We start from the raw sequence: 17802 nt of genomic DNA, 5'->3' as shown, positions 1-17802 counted from the left end.
AAGGTCCAAACTAGGCTGCGTCCTTAAGTGGTTAATGGGCATTTTTTTTTCACTGTCGTGTGAATATAGCCTTAAGGGCTGTGTTTCTGCTAAATACATGTAAGCAAGAATTTTACAAATAAAAAGTCTGGGATTTCAAAATAATCAATCTACTTCTATTCCCAGACTATCATTGTGCCTTTTCCTGCTACCATGAACAACAAGGATACAGATGAAGAAGAACACCCTTTAAAAAATAATGAAAGAAAGGCTTTAGAATACAATAACGACACACGTGGAGAAAAGGATGTATGCATTAAAAAGCCGAGCCAACTTTCACGGTTGTCAAAGATTCGCACTGCTGCATTTTTTGGATCACTGTTTCTTTGTCTTATATTAGTGTTTGCCTTTTCCTTCATAATTCCTTGTCCAGTGAGACCTTTCTCTCAGAGAACTTGGAGCATACAGTATAACAGCTCTGGTAAGTTTACCAATCTGAAAAATACTCCAAATCCTGCATATATAAATTTTGAATGTAAATCTAACTTTAACAGCAAAATCTTTTTTTTTTTTCTTTCGATGAACTTAAAATGTCCACATGCCATAAGCCACCTATATCATAATTTAATATTCACTAATGCCACTGCTGGTCATTTATATAATACAAAGTATTTTAACTCCGGGAAGGCTGAATTCACAAATAAGGGCTTCTTCACATATATGCACCTGATGCCTATGCTCCATTCTGTTTCTTTTTGGCATAAACAATGTTGGATCTCCGCATGGTGAAGAAGAGAACCTTTTTCTAAATAATGAAAATGGAAGCAACTCTCGCTTTGAAGGACCCACTTCATGCCTGTTTTACATGGTCAGCCATATCTTTTATCTGCCATGTAATACTTCTAGAGTGGAAATTTAAGACTAGCTGCATTCTCCCCTGGCAATAGCCGCTGCTTGTCTGTGGTTTCTACAGTCAGCCCCACAGCAATCTGATCTGTCCTGGTGACAAATAAAAACAAGTAAAAATCAGTTACATTAAGTTGTGTTTTTTTTTCTTATGAACAAAAAAGAAAAATTAGAAAAAAAAAACCTTTTCCAATTTCCCCCTTAATGCTTTGTAAAAATAATAAACATAATAGGTTTCTGAAAGCTGCAAAAAAAAAGCGAACTTAAAATGCCATAATTGCTGTTTTTTTTGGTGATCCTTATCTCCCACAAAAAAAATGGAATAAAAGTTATTAAAAACTTGCGTGTACTACAAAATAGTACCATTAAAAACTACAGCTCGTCCTGCAAAAACAATTCCTTCACACCGCTCAATCGATGGAAAAATTATTTATTTTCTATCATTTTTTTTTTTTTTACAGTTTTTTTTTTTCCTTGTAAAAAAAAAAAGTTAATTTGGTATCGCGATGATCATATTGACCCGCAGAATAAAGTTAACATGTCGTTTTAATTGCTCGGTGACTGCTGTAAAATCTCGACAAAAGTAACAATGGAGGAAACTTTTGTTTTTTTTTTTCATTTTCCACCCCACAATGATTTTATTTTTTCCTAGTACAATAAATGGTGCTATGAAAAACTATGACCCGTTCTGCAAAAATCAAGCACTCATGGGGCTATATCGACGGAAAAATAAAAAAGTTATGGCTTTTGGAAGGTGGGGAAGAAAAAATGAAAAAGAAAATCTGAAAAATGGCTGCGGCGGGAAGGGGTTAAGGGGAGAAATAGTCTGTTCACATCAGCGTTGCCCTTCCGTTGAGGGGTTCCGCCGACTGCGCTATTGATTCCTTCAAAACAACAGAACCCTGTCACGACGGTGACAAACGGAAACCTTTAGCAACGTTTCCGTCACCATTGAGATCAATGGTGAGGGAAACGAAAGCTAAGGTTTCAGTTTGCCTTTCCGTTGAGGGGTTAACCTGACGGAAACCTCCGACGGAACCCAACAGAAGGGAAACCCTGATGTGAACACAGCCTTACGTGCACTTAAATGTCCAAAACTATTCACCAGCTAGATTTACATGGAACATAAATTCAATGTCTACAACAAAAAAAAAAAAGTGTCACTTTAGGGCTATTTTTCCAATTTTAATGTGATTGTTAGGCTAGATTCACACGAGCGTTTCTGTCTTGCGCGCGTAAACGCAGCGTTTTCCTGCGTTGCAGTTCCGTGTGGCATCCGTGTACGGTGCTCATCTGCGTTTTTTACGGGTGTATGTCATCCGTATCTCATGTGTTTTTTTTTTACCTCGTCAGTCCTTTAGCAACTGGTGCGTGAATCACGGATAGCACAGTGATGACGTTCGTGTGCTGTCCGTTGTTTTCACGCAGCTTTAGAATGGTCCCCCGACAATAAGCTAGTCACGGGTTGTCCTTCTAATAGAACTTTCAGGTGCAATCTGTGGGGAAACCGGGCAGTAGGGTTTCAATTTCCCTGCATCATCACCAGTGGGTGAAATTAAATATTACACGTTGAAATTAATGGGCTGTAGACGTAGTGTATGGACGTGCTTTGTCCTAGATCTGCCACATTGTGAAAATGCCATCCAGCGCTTTACACTCATGGGCGCCTTTGCATCAAATTGTAATGTTTTATTAAAAAAAATGCGTAAACAAATGATGTTTCTGGCTAAAAGTCTGCTCTCATTAGGCACAGGATAAGATGTGCAACTTCTTATTTTTCCTTTAATACAAAAAATAAATCACCTCGCTATATGTGACAATCGACAAGCACATATCCCGTCTGATTCGTTAGAATGGGTCATAGCATGAATAACAATTCTTGGATGACACCCCTGGGGTTATTGGAAGTCTGTACATTGGATGAAATGACAGTAGTAGAATGATCTTTCCTCCTGCCAGCATTTGCAGCTGCCACCTACGTACAGAGCAAGGAAGTTAAAGTTTTCATCCTGTGTCCCGACTTCAAATAAGTGCTGCCCCCCAATACTGCATCTAGAGCTTTGATCTTGGTATCATTGGAAAGTTTTCTGGGCTTCAAGATGATACCAAGAACTAAGCTCTAGTCCTTCTAGTGTAGTTGAAGCAATAGACCTTTAAAATGAAAGGGTGACTCGATTTTCACATGATTGCGATGGCCAGTTGCTACTGAAAAACGTGACATGACTGTGATTTGCCAATGTGGCATCTCCGTGGATGTCACAATATCACACTAGTCTCCAAACAATGAGCATCTAGAACCTGAGGAGACCAGTTGCACAAAATAGTTTGGTAGGTAAGTCTAGGAAATGTTATTATTTTTGTCGTTTAGATCCATGGAAACCTTTTTAAATATCCCAGAAAACACCTTTCATTTATTTTTCTGAATTTGTGAATCATTTTAAGTAATGAGTGTACCATGTGTTGGTAATGTATTGTTAGACTTTTTTTTTTTTTTTTTTCCTTGGGGGACCAGTAGGTTATCCTTTTCTGGCAACAGAAGACGTGAACAAAGATAATGTCCAAGATGTTCTTTTCCTTTTTAAAGCCGATAATTCCAATAGATTGAATGTATCCTGTCTGGATGAAGGTAAATCATTCTTCTACTGATGCTTATTTAGCTGCCAGTTTATAAAATGCCTCCGTGGTGCAGCTTGTGAAGGAAGATGAGGAACTACAATTACTTACATCCTGTAACATTAGCAAAGCCCATAGGGCTATTTCCACCTTAAGGCCCCATGCACATGACCGTATTTTCATCTATCCGTAAATTCTGTCCGTACATATGGATCCGTAGTCTTCCGGATTTCATACATATATACGAGGGTTGTCCGTAAATACGGTCTGTATTGCATCCTTATTTGCTCCGTATATACGGATCCGTAAAAAAAGATGGAGGCTGCAAATATTGTCCCCTACATGTTGCATAGCAATGCTTCCGTAAATATGGACGGTTTACGGATGCACATCCGTAGCCGTCCGTATTTACAGAGGCGCCCATAGGCTTCAATGGGAGAGTCCGTGCCGTAATTATGGACCAGAATGGGACAGGTTGTATAATTTATTCAGCACGGACACCGATCAGTAAAAATACTGAAAGGTGTCCGTGGCCAATCGAAATGAATGGTTACGGAATGAATACAGAAAGTATATTGGAAAATTGTATAACTTTTTAAATTAACTATATTTCAATAAAATCTACCACGTGTAACTGAACTCTTAAAGGGTAACTAAACTTTGAAAACATTTCTGATATGTCATCGTGACATGTCAGAAGTTTTTATTGGTGGGGTTCTGAGCACTGAGACCCTCAGTGTGTCGAAGCGACAGAAGTTCTCGTGTGAGGCCCCCCCCCCCCACCAATCCAAACTTATGACATGTCAGAAGTTTTTGAAAGTTTAGTAACCCCTTAAAGAGGCTCTGTCACCACATTATAAGTGGCCTATCTTCTACATAATGTGATCGGCGCTGTAATGTAGATTACAGCAGTGTTTTTTAGAAATCTTTTTGGCTGAGTGGACGTTGTACAGCGTGTATGACTCTGACCAATCAGCGTCGTACACTTCTCTCCATTCATTTACACAGCACATAGCGATATAGCTATAGCACTATGTGCAGCCACATAAACACACTATAACGTTACTGCAGTGCCCTGACCATGAATATACATTACCTCCAGCCAGGACGGGATGTGTATTCAGAATCCTGTCACTTCTGTAGCGTCTCTGTGATATTTACAGCAATGCAAGGGTAATCTCGCGAGATTACGATGTAACCTGTCATTTCATACAAGATTACACTTGCCTTGTTGTAAATATCACAGTGACGCTACAGAAGCTTCCTTACCTTGGCCGTGTCTCTGAGCACTGAACACCTTGTACTTCTGGGCACTCCAGGGAGGTTGCAGTTCTGGGATATCACAGCACTGGAGAATGAGTTCCTGGTCGCTCCACGTTTAAGTCTTCTCAAATATTTGGTGTTTTTTTTTTTTCTTAACGCGTTTCTTGTGACCCTGTTGACTATTTGCAACAAAATATTTGGTTCTGTGATCACGCTTCAATGTCTTAACCATTTCAAACGTGCTGGATTCCTCTGAAAGACTTTTTTAAAAAATGTTTTACTTTTCAGTCTGTTTAAATCTCTTTTTTTTGCCAGAGGAAATCAAGCTGCCTAATTCTGCACACCTTGACATAGGATCTTATCTTCTTAGGCCACACCCTCCCTCATTACACAAATACACATCACCTGATATGCTTCAATCCAATAAGCAGTAAAGTTTATACAGCTTGGAGTTGGAACATATGCATAAAAATGATGATCTAGTCAAAATACTCGCCTAATAATTGTACACACAGTGTAGTTATGTAATAGATGGGGGCCTGCAGAGCGTCTCCTCCTCTATCTTCATTACATAGATGGTCCACCGTATTCATTCACACTGTAGGATAAATGGGGACTAGATACCAGCAGCAACCGATAACTCACACACCAATATAAAGACGTGTCTTTATCTTTGCAGGATTCCAGTCTCCATGCTTCTTCTTATCTGCCCTGTCTGGGACAAATGGAAGTACACTGTGGGTCAGACCTGTTTCTGATGAAGATGTGGAGTTCGTGGAGTGCAAAATCCATAGCCTTGGTGATGTGGACAGTGATGGCTGTCTGGTTATAAGGAAATCCGGATTTATATTAGCAATTGATTCTAAAACAGGTCAGATTCATTATGTACAATTTAACAGGTGTGTAACTCCAGTGTCATGAACACCACTCCCAGCACACGTGACTTGGATGCTACTGTAAAGGGGAACTCCGCTTGTCCACTCTCACTATACATATACCTATCGCAACAGGCTAACGAGGAGTCAAGCGCACCACAAAACCAGTCCACACAGCCACACAAAACGCTGCCACCACTTGCCGTAATAGGCCGACAAGAGCCTCCTCCTGGAAACGCACACGTTCACACAGGCACACTCTGAATCTAAATAGCATTCAACAGGTTATGCTTTTCCTCTATGAGGTTGTGGGTAGGTTTAGAGCAGTAAGGCTGTGTTCACACTGAGTTTTTTTGTAGGAGGAAAATTGTGCCTCAAAATTCCGTTTGGGATTTTGAGGCAGATTTGGACCTTCCTGCACGCAGTTTGCCGCGTTTTTCGCTCACGTCCATTGAGTGCTACGGGCAAAAATCTCCCTGAAGTCTGCTTTCTCTGCCTCCCATTGATGTCAATGGGAGGTCAGAGGCGTAACCGTGCGAAGATAGGGCGTGTCCCTTCTTTCTCCCGAGAGGCGTTTTACCGCTCGCGGGAGAAAACCGTCTCCCATTGAAATCAATGGGAGGCATTTTCGGCAGGTTCTTGACGAGTTTTGCGGAGCGGTTTCTGCGCCAAAAATACTCGGTGTGAACAGGGCCTAAGGAACAAACTTATTAATTTTAAGGTTTAATATATACGAAAGTACAGTGCTTACAAAAAAATTAAAAAACGTGTTGTGTAAATAAAGACATTTCAGTCAATGGGAAAGCTGAATGGCTTGTTAGTTTTTTACGCAAGCGTTTTTAAAAAACGTGTTGCGTAAAAAAGAACAATGGGTGGGGTTGTGTGGCATAGTTGCATGTTTAGGGGTAAGTGTGTGTGTGTGTGTGTGTGTGTGTGTGTGTGTATATGTATGTGTATGGGGGGGTGCCCGCCGCTGGTTCTTCAAAACAGCTGATAAGCGGCTATGAAGGGTCAGCGGCGCCCGTGCATACGCTGCTGCACAAAAATAGGACGCAGCGCACGCTACACACAGCTTTGTGGATAGCGCCATTGAGACTCCCTCTAGAAGTGGAATCCCCAGCCAGAGCATAGGCTGGGGATTCCGCTCCTAGAGGGAAGCCCTGATGTCACTGTCCATATATGGACAGTGACCTCTGGATACTCCTTGAGCGAATCCCCGTTGCTGGCTCTGGCGGGGACTTTTACGGACACGTTACAAAATCAAGAGTAAGGCCCCATGCACACGACCATAGATTTCGTCCGTAATTATGGACCCATTCATTTCTATGGTCGTAGAAACCTTCCGTAAAAAATAGGACATGTCCTATTTTTTATTATTTTATGGGCCATGCTCCCATAATTTATAATGGGAGGGCGGTCCACAAATGCGGATGACTACGCTGCCGGCCGTGCTCGTAATCACAGATGGTGATTACGGGCACGGTCGTGTGTATGGGGCCTCCGTGATAATATAGAGCATAACTAACACCTTTTTATAAATGATCACACGAGTGGGATAGTAAAAAGAATAGTACGGGCACACCTGAAGTTGAATTAAAAAATGATTAAAGTAAATCTTATTTCACACCAGCATGTCTATACGTTTACATCTCTACTGTCAGAGGAAGAGGCTCGATACATTAACCCCTTAATGACCGGGCCTGTTTGTACCTTAACCCCTTCAGGACACGGCCTGTTTTGGCCTTGTGGATGCAGGCGATTTTTTCAAATCTGACGTGTCACTTTATGTGGTAATAACTCCAGAATGCTTTTACCTATCCAAGCGATTCTGATTTTGTTTTCTCGTGACATATTGTACTTTACGTCTGTGAAAAAATTTGGTCGATAAATTCAATATTTATTTGTGAAAAACACCAAAATGTATACAAAATTGCATTTTTCTAAATTTGAATGGATTTTCTTGCAAAACAGATAGTAATACCACACAAAATAGTTACTAGCTAACATTCCTCATATGTCTACTTTATGTTGGCATAGTTTTTTGAACATCCTTTTATTTTTCTAGGACGTTACAAGGCTTAGCTCTTTAGCAGCAATTTCTCACATTTTCAAGAAATTTCCAAAACCTATTTTTTCATGGACCAGTTCAGTTCTGAAGTGGCTTTGAGGGCCTAATATATTAGAAAGGCCCCATAAATCACCCCGTTTTAAAAACTTCACCCCTCAAAGTATTCAAAACAGCATTCAGAAAGTTTCTGAACCCTTTAGGCATTTCACAGGAATTAAAGCAAAGTAGAGGTGTAATTTTTTTGCAGAAATTCATTTGTAATAGAAAAATTTCTGTAACACACAAGGTTTTACAAGAGAAACGCAACTGAATATTTATTGCCCAGATTCTGCAGTTTTTAGAAATATCCCACATGTGGCCATAGTGTCCCAATGGACTGAAACACAGGCCTCAGAAACAAAGGCGCACCTAGTGGATTTTGAAGCCTCCTTTTTATTACAATATATTTTAGGCTCCATGTCTGGTTTGAAGAGGTCTTGTGGTACCTAAACAGTGGAAACCCCCAAAAAGTGACCCCATTTTGGAAACTAGACCCCTCAAGGAATTTATCTAGTTGTATAGTGAGCATTTTAACCGCGGTAAAAAGAAGCGACATGACCTATCTTGAGGCGGTTTCCGCCTCCAAACCCCCATTTCAATCAGTCAGAAGGGTAAAAAAAAACACCTCGACAAGTGTTTTGACGAGTTTTTGGGAAACCACTGTGCAAAAAACGTCTGGAGCAGTTTTTGCAGGAGGAATTGTCCTCCTGCAAAAAACATATGTGTGAACACAGCCTAACAATGAATCAATGTATTTAGAATTTACAGACGTGTAAAATATATGAAGAGATTTATAGAAGTATATGTGTGTATACGTATATATTACATGTACGTATATATCTATATGATGATCTAGATATATAACATCCCTAATTATTAATCTGTATATAATATATATTATGTGTGTGTATATATATATATATATATATATATATCTATATGATTTTATATATATATATATATATACACATCTATAAAATCATATAGAGATATTTATATACTGTGTGTGTGTGTGTGTGTGTGTGTGTGTGTGTGTGTGTGTGTGTGTATATATATATATATATATATATATATATATATATTTATTTATTATAAGCCCTAATTGATTATTATTTAATTGTCCTAGTCTGAGTACTATCTACCTAAACTATAACTAGCAACTATCTATGTGGAGGTGTTTTTTGTGTGTTTCACATTCATTGTGTCTTTATAGGAGACACACCGCATCTGCTCGGCACAGTGCTTCTTCTCCCCCACTGTCTCAGAACGATCTGACAGGGAGGGAGGAGAAACCTTGTAACAAACAGCACGAAAGTTTGTTGCTGCAACAAACTTTGCTGTGATCATCATGATAAGTTTATCATGGTGAACATGTCATCAGGACCGACACCAATCCGGTCCTGATGTCTTTTCTCAGCACTTAGGCTGCTAGTAACAGCGTGTGCTGAGAGATTCAGAGCACAGGGAGAGCGCTGTGCACTCTGTTCTGACAGCACGTGAATTAACGGGCTGCAGGACAAAAGCCCAGCACGGCAGCCTGTTAATCTACGTGGGCTGGTCGTGAAGGGGTTAATGACCAAGCCAGATTTGTCAAATCTGGTATGTCTGACTTTATCAGAGAATAACTCTGTGAAAGTTTTGAATATCCAAGTAATTCTGACATTGTTTTTTCGTCACATGTTGTACTTTATTTTAGTGGTAAAAGTAAACTGATACAATTTGCGGAAATTAATTGAAAAATTGAAGAAATTTTGTAAAAATTACCATTTTTCCCTATTTTTAACTGCAATATGTCACATATGTACACACATACTGTACAATCGTTTTAATTAAATATATATTTCCATCTCTTTACTCTATTTTGTCAGCACTTCTGAAAAAATAAAATACATTTTCAGCAATTTAGAGGACTTACAAATTGAATAATAATTTCATAAATTTTGAAGTACATTTTGTTTTCCTGCACCAAGCCATGTTTTCAGAGGCTCATAGGTCTGAGTGATGGAAACCCCCACAAATGACCCCATTTAGAAAAGTAGACCCCTTAAGGTATTTATCTAGGGGTATAGTAAGTATTTTGACCCCGCCGTTTTTTTGCTAAATTTAATATATAGCAGGTGAAAAAAAAAATAACTTCACTTTTTTTCATAAAAGTATCAGTTTGAAGACCGATTTCTGTGTAAAGCGACCATGAGAATGAAGAAACACACCACAAAGTCTATCACCCTGTTTCTCCTGTTTTCAAAAATACCCACATTGTGGCCCTAATGCGCTGCCTGGACACACGTCCGGGCCCAAAAGGAAGGGAGCAACCGGAGGCTTTCAGGACTCATATTTTGCTTGAACATTTTTTAGGCCCCACTGTACATTTGGAGAAGCTTTGAGCTGCCGGAACGATAGAAACTCCCCATAAACTACCCCATTTTGAAAACTACATCCCTTAAAGGGGTTGTCCGAGATACCAACATTTTTTCAAAAACTCTGTCATACATTACCCCTTATACAGACAACCTAAATAAAGCATTATTTTTAAAAAAAATTCTACTTAACACATTTCTTCTTTGAATTTAGCACAGCTTGTTTACATGCAGTTCAGGTCTGGTTTGTTGATCTTTCCTTGTGATGAAACTTTTTTCCCGTGCACGCTCATTGCAGGCTGCAATGAGCGTGCACGTACCTTCCAAGAGTTCATGTGAGCTGTCCTTGCTCCTCCCGCTGACCTCCTTCACTGGACTTGTCTCCTTGCTGACATTCTTGAAGGATGGTGACCGTTCTCCCCCCATTATGTTTTTCACATTTATGTTTTCTTTCTCTTTTCAGGTCTATAAACCTCTTCGTGTCTCCCCTCACCCTCGTCCACCCTCACCCTCGTCCACCCTCACCCTCGTCCACCCTCTTCTATCTCATGTCTCTCTCCACTAAGGCTATGTTCACACAGAGTTTTTTTGCAAGAGGAATATCTGCCTCAAAATTCCGTCTTGAAGTTTGCGGCAGATTTACCTCTCCCTGCACGTTGATTTTTGCGTCGTTTTTCCCGGAGTTTATTGTGCGCTGTTTGCGTATTTTTTTGCCGCTTTGTTCGGGGCGTTTTTCGCTTCGTTTATCTTGGCGTTTTTTGCTTGTTTGTTTGCGTCTTTTTTTGCGATGTTTTTTGCTGTGTTTTCCATTGCGTTTATCGTAGCCTTTTTCACGTCGTTTATCGTTTCTTTTTTTGCGTCGTTGTTTGCGCCTATTTTTGCTGCGTTTTTCATTGCGTCTTTCGTGGCGTTTTCCCAGTTGATTTTCGCTGCGTTCTTGGCCTCTGTTTGCGGCGTTTCTCGCGTCTTTTTCCGCTATGTTTTTCGCAGCTTTTTCCGTGGCGTTTATCGTAGCCTTTTTTGCGTAGTTTTTCGCGTTTTTTTTGCGGTTTTTTTTCTGCGTTTTTCATTGCGTCTTTCGTGTCGTTTTCCCTGTCGTTTTTCGTGGCGTTCTTTGCCTCTTTGTTCGCGGCTTTATTTGTGATGTTTTTCGCGGCATTTATCGTAGCCTTTTCTGCGTTTTTTTTTTGCGTCTGTTTTTTGCGGCATTGTTTGTGGCTTTTTTTGCTGCGGTTTTTGCGTCGTTTTCCGTGGCGTTTTTCGCCCGCGGCAATTGAGCGCCGCAGGCATAAAACAAAGCGAAATACGCTTTCTCTGCCTCCCATTGAAGTCAATGGGAGGTCAGAGGCGTAAACGCCCGAAGATGGAGCATGTCGCTTCTTTTTCCCGCAAGGCAGTTTTAATGCTCGATTTTAATGCTTGTTACAACAAATTGCAGCATAAATCACGCACCAAACACGCTTGTTTGGTGCATGGTTTTCACGCATGCATCTACTTGAGTGTACGTGCATGATAACGCACCAATAGAGGACATGCAGTATGTTTCACGCAGAAGGACTCTTGCTGCGTGAAAACGGCACCATTGAAATAAATGGGTCGCGTGTGCTGTGCGTGGTTTCGACGTGGTGTGAATGGGGCCTTATGCGCGATTTACACAAGCGTGAATCAAGTCTGTGTGCTGTGCTTTGAAAAAACGCACAACACACGCAACCCATTTATTTCAATGGGGCCGTTGACACATGTGTGACTTTTCACGCAGCGAGAGTCCGCTGCGTGAAACATACTGCATGTCCTCTATTGGTGCGTTATCATGCACCTACACTCACATTGAAGTCAATGCATGCGTGAAAACCACAAACAGCACACACGTGTTTGGTGCGTGATTTACACAGCAATTTGTTGTAAAAAAGAAGGTAAAAATGGGCTGGCTTTGTGAGTGCGTGAATAAAACATGACAATCGAAAAGCACACTGATGCATAAGGGCGGATTTAAACGAGCGTGTGCGTTTTGCGCACACAAATACGGTGGCGTTTTGCGTGCGCAAAATGCACTTGACAGCTCCGAGTCATGTTCATACGGATGCGCGGCTGCAGTTTTCGCGCAGCCGCCATCATTACGACACTCTGGATGTTTGTAGCACGTGGTGCTTTTCTGTTTACATTCATTATTTTACTGCTGTTGCGCGAATCACGCTCGTCCCACGGAAGTGCTTCCATGGGATGCGCCTGATTTTCACGCACCTATTGACTTCAATAGGTACGTGATGCTCGAAAAACGCAGAAATATAGAACATGTCGCGAGTTTACGCAGCGGACTCACGCTGCGTAAAACTCACGGACTGTCTGCACTGCCCCATAGACTTGCATAGGTCTGTGCGACCCGCGTGAATACCACGCGGGTTGCACGGACGTATAGCACGTTCGTGTTAATCCGCCCTAACGCAAACACACGGATGGGATTGACGCAAGTTTTTCACGCGCGGAAAATACACACGCTAGTGTGCATGAAGCCTTACTAATGAACGCTGTTAGACAGTGGCCATTAATAATGAACTAATAATAAATTTTTAAATAAATGAGAAGGACCGCAACGGCATGTGCAGGCGCTTGAATGCCGCGTCCATTACGGACGTAACTGTAGCTGGTTTTCCATGTAGTCCATGGAAAACGGCTCCATTTACGTCTGAAGAAGTGACATGACACTTCTTTGGCGCGGGCGTCTATTTACGCGCCGTCTTTTGACAGCGACGCGTAAATATACGCCTCGTGTGAACAGACAAACGTCAGCCCATTGCTTTCAATGGGCAGATGTTTGCCAACGATTTCAAGCCGTAATTTCGGACGTAATTCGGGGGTTAATACGCCCGAATTACGTCCGTAAATAGGCCGTGTGAACATACCCTTATACAGGAATAAAAAGAATGTCATCTGGGGTCCTGTATCTAAGCCTACATTGTGTTAGGCTTAGATACAGGCTCCATGTGTGACACTGTTTGTTAGACCCTGTATCTAAGCCTAACAATATAGGCTTAGATACAGGACCCCAGAAGATCTTATCTAGTTCAGGACGGGGCACCGTTTAGCCCTTTTTAGCATGTGTTAGTTAAATGGCTATAACTTTTATTTGTTGCGCTAACGACGTTATTTTTGCGGCGTTTTTTCCGTAGACAATGCAGGTTTATTTTTTTATCGTTTTTATACACACCTTTTTTGCCATTTTAGAATTTTCATTCATAAAGTTTGAAAATAATAGTAAAAAAAATAAGCTTTTTTACGTTTCAACTATTTTTTTTGGTAATAACATAGTTTTACCCTAAAATAGACCTTTTATTTGTGATCGTCATTGTCTACCGTAAATTTCAATATATTACATGTCTATATTAGGGTAATTGGGTCAGCGCTAGCGTTACAACAATGATTGACAGGGGGAACTGTATTTTTTGGGGTGGGTATTTTATGTGTATTTATTATTTAATTTTTTTTTGTACTTTGCTATTTTTTTATTATTATTGTCTGTCCCTGAAAGGTCAAAAAAGACCTTTGGGGAACTTTATATATTTTTTTTACACCATCTTTTCCACTGTAACTGGAGCTGCACAGCAGCCCCAGTTACAGGGGAAATCAGCCCTCTCATAGTGACGATTGTCACTAATAGGGCTGTGCTGAGTCTGATTAGACCCAGCAACAGTCTGCCACTAACGGTACCCGGTGATCATGTGACCAGTCACATGATCACCGGGAGGAATAGAGACAGCGCCGCTGCTGCTGTCTCTATTCCTATACACAGCGTTCATTGAACGCTGTGTAAAAAGACATCGGAGAAGACAGAAGCAGCGAAAGCTGCTTCTATCCTCTCCTCAAGGTCCCCGGCAGTCACTGACAGCCGGAGACCCGACATTCCCGCAGGTGCCGTCCCTCTTCAGTTTTTTCACTGTGAACACGCATAGGCGCGCTCACAGTGAAAAAAAACTGCATAGGCTGGGCGGGCACCCGCAGAAACGACACGTCTCCAGTGACGTGTCGTGTCCCATCCGAGGTCTCGCTGGGGCGAGACCATGTGATCGGGACACGACACGACAGTGGAGGAGGAAGAAAACGTGACGTCAGAAGACAGGTGATCGGAAGAAAAGAGCTGCCAGAACGGAGAACAGAAGCAAGATTGCACAGGTAAGTATATTAGGGAATATTTAATGTGTGGATTGTGTGTTTAACTTTTAAATAAAAATTTATCTCGGACAACCCCTTTAAGGTATTTATCTAGGGGTATAGTTAGCGTTTTGAACACACAGGTTTTTCGCTAAATATATTGGAATTAGTCTGTAAAAATTAAAATGTACTTTTTTTCTGAAATTTTTAATATTTACAAGGAATAACGAAGAAAATGCACCCCAACATTTGTAAAGCAATGTCTCCCGATTACGACAATACCCCATATGTGGTAATAAACTGCTGTTTGGACCCACAGCAGGGCTCAGAAGGGAATGAGCACCATTCGGATTTCTGATTTTGCTGGAATGGTTTTCGGTGCCATGTCGCATTTGCAATGCACTGGAGGGACCAAAACGGTGGAAACCCACCAAAAGTGACCCCATTTTGGAAAAACCTTCAAGGAATTTTTCTAGGGGTATAGTGAGCATTTAGACCTCACGGGTCTTTTACAGAGTTTATTAGAATTAGGGCGCGAAAATTAATATCAAAATTTTTTCCACTAAAATCTTGAATTTTCTCATTTTCACAAGGGATAAAGGAGGAAAAAAAAACACACATTTTTTATAAAGCAATTTCTCCCGAGTACGGAAGTACCCCACATGTGGTCATACGTTTTTTCATTCGAAATGAATTAACCCTTTCAGGACTGATCCATTTTTTGCTTTCTTCTTTTAAATGTTCACTCCCCGCTTTCCAAGAGCCATAACTTTTTTATTTTTCCATCAATAGAGTGGTGTGAGGGCTTATTTCTTGCGGGAGGAGCTGCAGTTTTTATTGGTACCATTTTTTGGTACATAAAAAGTGATTCAAAATTCTCACTACTAATAACTATAATTCTTCTACACATTTTATTAATGTATTGCAGTATATTGTTATTCTTACAGGCTTCTGTAACGGAGCGATCGCTGTACCTGTCCGTTAGTCCCGGGTGTCAGCTGTAATACACAGCTGACACCCGCAGCGTATGGAGCGGGCACAGCACGTGAGCCGGCTCCATACATCAACCGCCGCACCATGACAGGCAATTAAGTCATAGTGCGCAAAGGGGTTAGTGCACAGCGGATGGTTCAAAGTGAAAATTGAAATTTTCCACTGATATGCCATTTTAGTGCATAATATGTTGTGCCCAGTTTGTGCCACAGAAGACAAATACCTCATAAAACGTTAAGTGGGTTCTCTCGGGTATGGCGATTCCATGCGTTGGCGCAAACTGCTGCCTGTGCACGCTGCAGGGCTCAGAAGGGAGGGACGCATTTTGCTTTTGGAGTGCAGATTTTGCTTGGTAGTAGTTGTGTTTGGGGTTTCGCTGATATTTCAGTTTATAATGTGGGGGCATATGTAAGCTGGGCAGAGTACATCAGGGCATAATAAGGGTATAATAATGCGGTAAATAAATAATCATAGATGTGTGGCCGGTGTCGCACTGATAAATATTCTGAGAGCCAGAACTTTTTTATTTTTTCACCACCGAAGCCGTGTGAGGGCTTATTTGTTGCGGGACAATCTGTAGTTTTCATTGGTACCATTTTGGGGTACCATTTTTTTTTAATCACATTTTATTAAATTTTTTTGCAATCCTCACCAAATAACAGGAATTCTGACACTGTTTTTTAGGTTTTCTTTTTTCCGGCGTTCACCGTACTCTATAAATGACAGTTTTACTTTATTCTGCGAGTTGGTACGATTACAGCGATACCATATATATAGGTTTGGTCCTTTTTTTTTTTTTTTTTGCGTTTGCACAATAAAATCACTTATTTATAAAAAAAAATAATTTTCTGTGTCACCATATTCTGAAAGCCATAATTTTTTTAGTCAAAAAAGCTGTGTAAGGGCTTGTTTTTTGCGGGACGGATTGAAGTTTTTATTGGTACTATTTTTGGGTACATGCGACTTTTGGATCACTTTTTATTCTTTATTTAGGGAGCAGTTTTGACCAAAAAAATAGAGATTCTGTCGTAGTTTTTTATAGATTTTTTTTTTTTTTGGGGTGTTCATCTTGCGGGAAAAATAACATTACAGTTTTATAGTTGGGGTCGTCACGAACGCGGTGATACCAAATATGTGTACTTTTTTAACGTGTTCATTTTTTTTCTATAATAAAAGTCGTCTTAAAGGAAAAAAAAGCATTTTGTGTTTAGAGAACTTATAACTTTTATTTTTACACTTTTTTTTTTAAAACATTTATTACTTATTTTTACTTTTTTTACTTGTCCCACTAGGGGACATTTAGACTTGCAGCTTTGATCGCTGCTAGAGTAGATTACACTACACACGTAGTGTAATGTACTCTAAGGCGGAATACACACGACAGGGTTTCCCGCCCGGGTGCCGGCAGTTCATAAATCGGCCGTCACCCGGCTGCATTAGGAACAATAGACCCCTAATGGGGCTATTCACACGACCAATTTTTTTTGACGGGCCGGGAAAACCGCCCGTCAAAAAAGGGACTTGCCCTATTTTCGGCCGGGTACCATAGAAGTCTATGGGGCCGGGTAATACACGGCCATTACCGGAATGTGTCCCGAGTGATGGCCGGGTCTACCGTCGCTCGCGCTCTCTCTCCTCCTCCTCACAGTGCAGAGTGCATGTGAGGAGGAGGAGGGTCTTTTTTTGCTCCCTGCAGGAGTCGGAATCCCCAATCCCCAGCCGGGGATTGGGGATTCCGCTACAGGAGAAGTGAGTGACTACACTGTCCATATATGGACACAGTGACGTCACTCACTTCTGAAGCGGAATTCCTGACCTGTGGCAGGGAATTCCTCTCCAGGAGAAGTCAGTGACTACACTGTCCATATATGGACATTGAAGTCAGTGACTTCTCCTGGAACGGGGTGGGGGCTGGGTGGCATCACCTACAGGGGGCTGGGTGGCATCACCTACAGGGGGCTGGGTGGCATCACCTACAGGGGGCTGGGTGGCATCACCTGCAGGGGGCTGGGTGGCATCACCTGCAGGGGGCTGGGTGGCATCACCTGCAGGGGGCTGGGTGGCATTATCTACAAAGGGCTGTGTGTGGCAACAAATTTAAATGAAATTCATCCGATTTTAAAACGGACAGGGAAAAAAACGGGTCCAAATCGGCTGGTAAAAACGGCAACACGGAACGGAATCGGAACGGATGCAAACCGGCCGGGAAAATCGGCCAAAAACTGCCAATTTTCCGAGCCGACACTTGGACCCCGTCGTGTGAATGAGACCTAACTGTCATTGTGACGTAACTGTCACACTGACAGGAATCCGAGGAGGACCGGCCAGAGGCTGTTCCTCCGAGGCTTCTGTACATGGTAACCCGGAGGTCATTGTCTGACCTCCGATTGCCACGACAAGCATTAGTAGCTCCCACAATCACTTTGTGGGGGCTGCCGATGTGCTTCAAACCACTTAAATGCGGCAACGGCAATCCGTCGCCGCACTTAAGGGGTTAATTGCCGAAAGCAGTGGCGATGGTCCGCTGTCCGGCGAGACTGATGTGACAGCTGTCTAGGACAGC

At 41.5% G+C, this 17802-nt stretch overlaps 1 protein-coding gene across 4 annotated transcripts in view; it reads left to right on the top strand.

The window, feature by feature from the left end:
- FAM234A (family with sequence similarity 234 member A) overlaps window positions 1–17802 on the top strand; it is a 197229-nt gene that overhangs the window by 20912 nt on the left and 158515 nt on the right. For 3 of the 4 annotated variants that reach the window (XM_075830027.1, XM_075830025.1, XM_075830028.1), the window contains exons 2-4: window positions 166–460; window positions 3398–3511; window positions 5441–5632. In XM_075830027.1, coding sequence (XP_075686142.1) covers window positions 193–460; window positions 3398–3511; window positions 5441–5632 — 574 coding nt within the window. In that variant the 5' untranslated portion in view covers window positions 166–192. The remainder of the gene's footprint in view (window positions 1–165; window positions 461–3397; window positions 3512–5440; window positions 5633–17802) is intronic. The other variant, XM_075830026.1, reaches the window with a different exon arrangement.

Source organism: Rhinoderma darwinii, chromosome 6 (genome assembly GCF_050947455.1).
Source record: "Rhinoderma darwinii isolate aRhiDar2 chromosome 6, aRhiDar2.hap1, whole genome shotgun sequence".
NCBI classification, from domain to species: Eukaryota; Metazoa; Chordata; class Amphibia; order Anura; family Rhinodermatidae; genus Rhinoderma; species Rhinoderma darwinii.
Note: the sequence above shows the minus strand (reverse complement) of the source record. Positions and strands in the feature narration are given on the sequence as shown.